General features: G+C 40.8%; 2 protein-coding genes across 2 annotated transcripts in view; both read right to left on the bottom strand.

Annotated features, from left to right (window-relative positions):
• Nucleotides 1-249, bottom strand: part of plin6 (perilipin 6) — an 11,142-nt gene extending 10,893 nt beyond the window's left edge. Inside the window, exon 1 of the mRNA XM_023396497.1 lies at nucleotides 178-249. Coding sequence (XP_023252265.1) covers nucleotides 178-182 — 5 coding nt within the window. The 5' untranslated portion in view covers nucleotides 183-249. The remainder of the gene's footprint in view (nucleotides 1-177) is intronic.
• Nucleotides 250-5,747: 5,498 nt separating this feature from the next.
• syt11b (synaptotagmin XIb) overlaps nucleotides 5,748-5,900 on the bottom strand; it is an 11,865-nt gene continuing 11,712 nt past the window's right edge. Inside the window, exon 4 of the mRNA XM_023396553.2 lies at nucleotides 5,748-5,900. This exon is cut by the window's right edge and continues 3,654 nt beyond it. The gene's annotated coding sequence lies outside the window, so the exon portion shown is untranslated.

The raw sequence follows: 5,900 nt of genomic DNA, 5'->3' as shown, positions 1-5,900 counted from the left end.
GAAGATTCTAAGTTTGTGATGATGTAACACACAGAACATCTGGAACATCTGGAACCAAATCAGAACCTTCAACAAGTGAATTTTAGGTGTAAAATAATCAAGATTATTTTCAAATTGATTATCAATAAACAACTACTCCTCATGATTGATTATTAAAAACAGTCTTAGAGGTCTTACCCCATCAGAAAGGCTGAAGTGGATGGAGCAGCTGCACCCAGTGATGATGATGACGATGATGTTGAGGATGAAGACGACTGTAACTTTATGACCTGTTGATCCAGAGCGTGCTCAGTTTTAGGTTGAGTTCTGCGACCTGATTGGACAGTGTGGTGTGTGATGTCACAGCTGACGCTGAAGGGACATAAGTGTTTGCTGTTCGTTCTTCTGTGAGTGACCAATCAATTAACTCCAACTGAATGAGGTCATTTAGGACACACACACTGACACACCCTCCAACACACACACACACACAGCTGTTTATCAATTATTCTGATCAACTGATGATGACACAGCTGTTGTTTAACAATCAATTATCACATTTGAATGAATTTATTCAAATGTATTAATTAATGGGGAAACATACCAAATTCTCATTTCAACAACAGCTGCTTCACATCTGACTCAAACTGACTCACAGTGACATGAACGACATGAACTGAATGTTATTTATGTATTTGTCTCTTTATTTCTACACGAGGCTGATCCACTGCTGTGTCCTTTATTCTGCGTTTATTTCCCTTTTACTGCTCCTCTGTTTATCTCTGGTTATTTATTCTATTTAGTATTGTATTATTTATCTTTGTTTTGTGTGTGTGGGTGTGTGTGATGAAGCTCCTGCATCACCTGTGCAGCTGAGACACAGCGGGTCAGGATGCTGTCTATGGGAGGAGGAGGGGGGAGGAGGGGGGAGGTGCTGCTGGTTCATGTCAGGTCATCTGTGAAGTGGACCCCCCAGGAGAGACTCCACAGTGTTGATGTTGCGTGGAGTGGCAGAACCCTGAGGAACGCCTGTGGTATAAATGTGGTGGATAAAATAATAGAAAGAGTAATACAACACAATACAGTTGGAGAGACTGCAGCCTCCACAGTGACGAGCAGGTGACTGAACACCTGAAAAACAGTCTGAACACAGACTTAATATTAAACCTGTTGGAGGAGGACTAATGTTGGAGCACACTGACTGTTCCTAATAAACTGACTGTTCCTAATAAACTGACTGTTCCTAATAAACCGACTGTTCCTAATAAACCGACTGTTCCTTATCAAACTGACCTTCACACTGACCTCTTCTCTGTCATTTCCTGGTTTTAAGTTGTAAAACATTTTCACAGAAGAAGAAGAAGCTGTTATCTGTGATGATGATGATGATGATGATGACTCTGCTTCAGCTTCGGTTATACAAACTCATCTGAATGGTGTCGGAGCATCTGCAACCTATCAGGGGTTTTACCCAGAATCCTCGTGTCTCGTTTCTGAGCAGTGATGTGGTGACTCATGGATCAGCCGCCGCCTGCAGCCTGTTACAGTGAGAAGCATCAGTCAGTGCAGCAACACATGGTTCTGACTGAACGTCTGTCTGAAGCAGGCAGCAGCTGAACACCATCATCTTCATCATCACATATTGTAATCAATCGTTTATAAAACTCTTTCTCAGCTCCCATCGCCACGGTGACAGCTGCTCATGTCTTGTTTTTCCGTTCACAGTGAAGACACAGAAGCTTCACACCTGGGACCACAGATGTTTGATTGTCAAAATAGTTGCTGATCAATTAATCGATCAGTCGCTGCAGCTGTAGGTTAAACGCAGAGCTCAGCGGACGCTCAGCTCTGCAGCTCTCTCAGCTCTGGGTCTCTTCGCTCCACAGTCATGTGTGAAATTGATGTTTCCCTCCATTACGAACAGGCCCAATCTGCCCCGTGAGGTGGGAGTTTTCTCAGGAAAATGTGTGAACGCCTCGTTTCCTGACATCGCCAGCTTGGCGGGCAGCAGCCGCAGAGCCCTCGCCATGAAGGGATCAGTGTGTGACTCTTTCTGGGACACGCTCATGTGACTGGAGGATCGTTACAGAACAAGTCTGTGAGGCCTCATTCAGACCAGGAGCCACTGACTTACCACTAAACCATCAGGCTGCTCAACTCTTACCAACAAACGCCATGTGCACTCACACTGACTGTCTGCTGCCCAGTGTGTGTGTGTGTGTGTGTGTGTGTGTGTGTGTGTGTGTGTGAACCGATCAATTCCACTGATATGAAACATATAAAAACATACAGGAAGTGTTCACACCCTTCACTTTATCCTGTTAGTCACGATGACAGAGTGAAAACATGTTTTTAGAAATTTATTCAAAAATCAGTAACAAAAATCTTTTCAGATTCTTCACTGTGATCAGCTGCTTCCTGTTTGATTTAATGATCCTGCAGATGGAGTCCACTGGTGGTGAACTGATCTGATTGGACAGAGTTCAGAAAGACACTCACCTGTGTGTAAATAAGGTCCCGCAGTTCACCTGCAGGTCAGGACCACAGACTGTAAATAAAGATGGACGTAGCCTCTGTGACGTCACCTACAGGTTTCTGAAGCTCAGAGAGAGAAATCTGTAGACTGATCAATAATGATAATATCTGTTAACTGTCATGTTTGATAACATATAGCTTTATATTAAACCGCGTCTTCTCTTTTCATTAATATTTCTTAGTTCATGTGTAATATTTATATAATTGTAAATTTACTATATTTGAACTATTTTACACACAAACATCAAATATTCTGTATATTTTAATAAACTGTTATTAACAATAACACATTACACCTATATGTATAACTATTATTATTTTCACTATAGCAATTAACAGTACATTTTCCTGATAAAACTTTTACTGCAGTAAAGTATCTGAGTCCTTCTTTCAGAGACTCGTCTACCTCCAGACTCACCCGTAACGTTTTCACTTCATAAGTACGGAGGCCAAATGCATTCACTTGAGAAAAACTTGTGAATAAATGTGATTTGATTGATTTACAAGATGTTGTCCATTGTCGTTTGTGGCGCACCAGCGAGGCACAATGGCTGATGGGTAATCTTCTTGTCAACTTCCAGGGAACTGATGAACGGTTGTTCAGTTCTTTGAACCGGGCACCTTGTGCTCCCTACGGTCTGGAAACTGAATGCCATGTGCAGTCCACTTCGCAAGGAACTACCAGGTGTTGAAACGTATCCTAAGTGTAATATGATATATCGCCATCTCGGCTACGAAGCGGAAGGGAGGAACCACCAATGTATTTTCAAATTTGTAAAAAAAAATGGCGCCAGATGAAGGGGGCCACGTCATCAGTGCTGATGGCAGCTAAATTTCTATGTCACATGAGACCACACGGAAAAGTAAAACCAAAGATACTAACTGTGTCTCAATTCAGGAGCCGTGTCTTTTGGAGGCTGCATCTGAAGACCGATTGAGTCACAGACTTCGAAGGCTTCTTCAAACGCGTCCTGATCCTGGGCAATGAAGGATCCAACAGGTGACTCCTTCGTGGCTCAACCTGTCCCAGGATTCACTGCGCACCGTTAATGAAACACTGTTAAATTAACTACTGTGTTTCCGCTAAGTTCAACAGCTAACGGTACAACTGTTAAAACCAACGACCTTAAAGCCTCAAGTTTTGTGGGAAAAAGTTATGTGTTGTCAAGGTTGCTAGGCGACAGCCGCGTTTTGTGACACAACGGTAAGGGCGGGAACAGCTTGTGACGCACAACGAATATCCTCCGTACACCAGTATGTCTCATTTCGGTTTGGCCTTCGCGGTCTACGGCGGGTACGAAGTGCCACAACCTTTGTAGACCATGTCCTCCGAAGGACGTGGCCTCTGAATTGGGACTTTTGTCCCAACAACTTTCTCAACTGTCTCCGGTAAAAAAGTTTATTTTCAAATCACGAACGTAGAGCGGCCAACGGGCGGGAAATAACGCGGTCACGCGGTGTTGCGGTCCTCATTTCCGGTGAGTGCACAACCACAGTGTTTGATTTGAGACAACACTCCTCTGTAGAAATTTAGACCAGTGAGTGTACTGGGTGCTCAGAGTACTACATGTGAGAATACTGTGTACACAGAGTACTACATGTGACTATACTGACTGTATCCTGAAACTAACATCTGACCAATCAGCGTTAAGGAGGAGTCAACTGTTGAACAGCGTCTCTCCACCTTCACCACAGGTACACCCAGAGAAAACGCGGGCTCTTCCAACTTGTCCTTCACTAGCTTTGATTGACTACCTGACACAGGTGCTGCTAGCTGGCGGCCGAATCCCTGACGTCACACTACATGAACGTGTAAGTATTTTCAACACTTGCCATTATAATTATATAAGATTTAACCTAATTAGATTTAATAATAACGAGGCCATACGCAAATGAAATACATTTACATATAAAATTTAAACCAAATTAAAAAAGAATTTAAAAATTGGAACAATTTCGGATATTGATATATGTGTCTATCCCATACAAATATGTATGTTTATGTATATATGCTTATATTGTAGACGTACATGAATGTTATAGATGTGTTACATAAATGTAAATCCATCCCAAAATCTGTCGGTATATGTTGATATTATAAACAGTAGAGTCCAAAAGTCTGAGACAACTTTCCCAGAATGTGAAGAAACATGTTTAAAGTTAATAAGAAATTAATAAGAAAATAAAATGTTTTTATTTATGTTGTTTTAATAAACCTGCATATATAAATTAAGTATATACCATATGGTCGCAACATGTTATACCATATAAAAATTCATCATATAGATATTTTAATATATGTGCATATACATATTTTACTAAAGGGTATTTCCTATATGTTATAATCTTATATCTTCGTATATCCACAGGATGTATATATGTGAAAATATAGGGACATATATGTAATATATTATATTTCTGTATGGGAAGTTGTGAACTGAGGCTGTGGATGAAGAGATGAGTAGCTTCAGTCTGATGTGTTTGTTCTCTGAGGCTGTGATCGTGTTTCAGACCGTGAACCAGCTCAGACTGACACGATAATAATTCATGTTTTAAACTAGACTCCAGCTGCCACAAGACAAAGTCATTTTACTGCTCTGGGGTGTTAATGAGTCATTTAATCATCGACGAGGGGGCTCATAATTCTATTAATAAAATACACAGGTTAATGAATTGATTAATTGACAATAAAATAAATGAAATCAAATATAAGAAATTAATAAATATTGTGATAATCAGTGACTGGTCCTGTGATAACAGCTGATTTTTAATGATTACATTTGTTGAGATGTAAACACATCGTCACAGTCTCACTTCTTTCATTTCAATCAAAGATACATTTTAGAGTTAATGTAGAAAATCAAACCTTATATTTAATTATTTTTTACCTTTTTCACTAGAAAAACATTTTCCTACGTTAATGTGTTGATATTCACTCAGTGGTCACTTTATTAGGGACAACTGTACATTCTAATGTGGTTCAATACAACGGCTCATAGAGTCTGTGCAGCGGCTTCATACTGACAGCTGTTTCTACTGTTTACACACAGGAGGTGGTCACAATATTAGGAACACCTCTCATTATAAAACAGTCCAGTGCAACACCACCACAGACTGGGAGGTCAGAGGTTAAATGAACATGAGTCGACTTCATGGCAGATCAGGTGACTGTGTGGGTGAACCTAATAAAGTGGACACACATGTAAATAGAGAGAAAGGCATGAGAGGACACGTCATGGCTAACTTGTTTTTTATTTGCACGTTCAATGTGTTAACAAACCCAACACAGAGGTTAGCATCCAGGTCTACAGCAGGGGGCGCTCACACACACTAAAGCGCCGAGGACATCAGACAGGAAGGAAACCAGCAAACATCTTCACATCTGT

This window comes from Seriola lalandi, unplaced genomic scaffold, assembly GCF_002814215.2.
Source record: "Seriola lalandi dorsalis isolate HSWRI2012SDOR001 ecotype SW California unplaced genomic scaffold, Sedor1 jcf7180002054978, whole genome shotgun sequence".
Lineage (NCBI taxonomy): Eukaryota > Metazoa > Chordata > Actinopteri > Carangiformes > Carangidae > Seriola > Seriola lalandi.
This window is presented reverse-complemented; position numbering and strand designations above follow the sequence as displayed.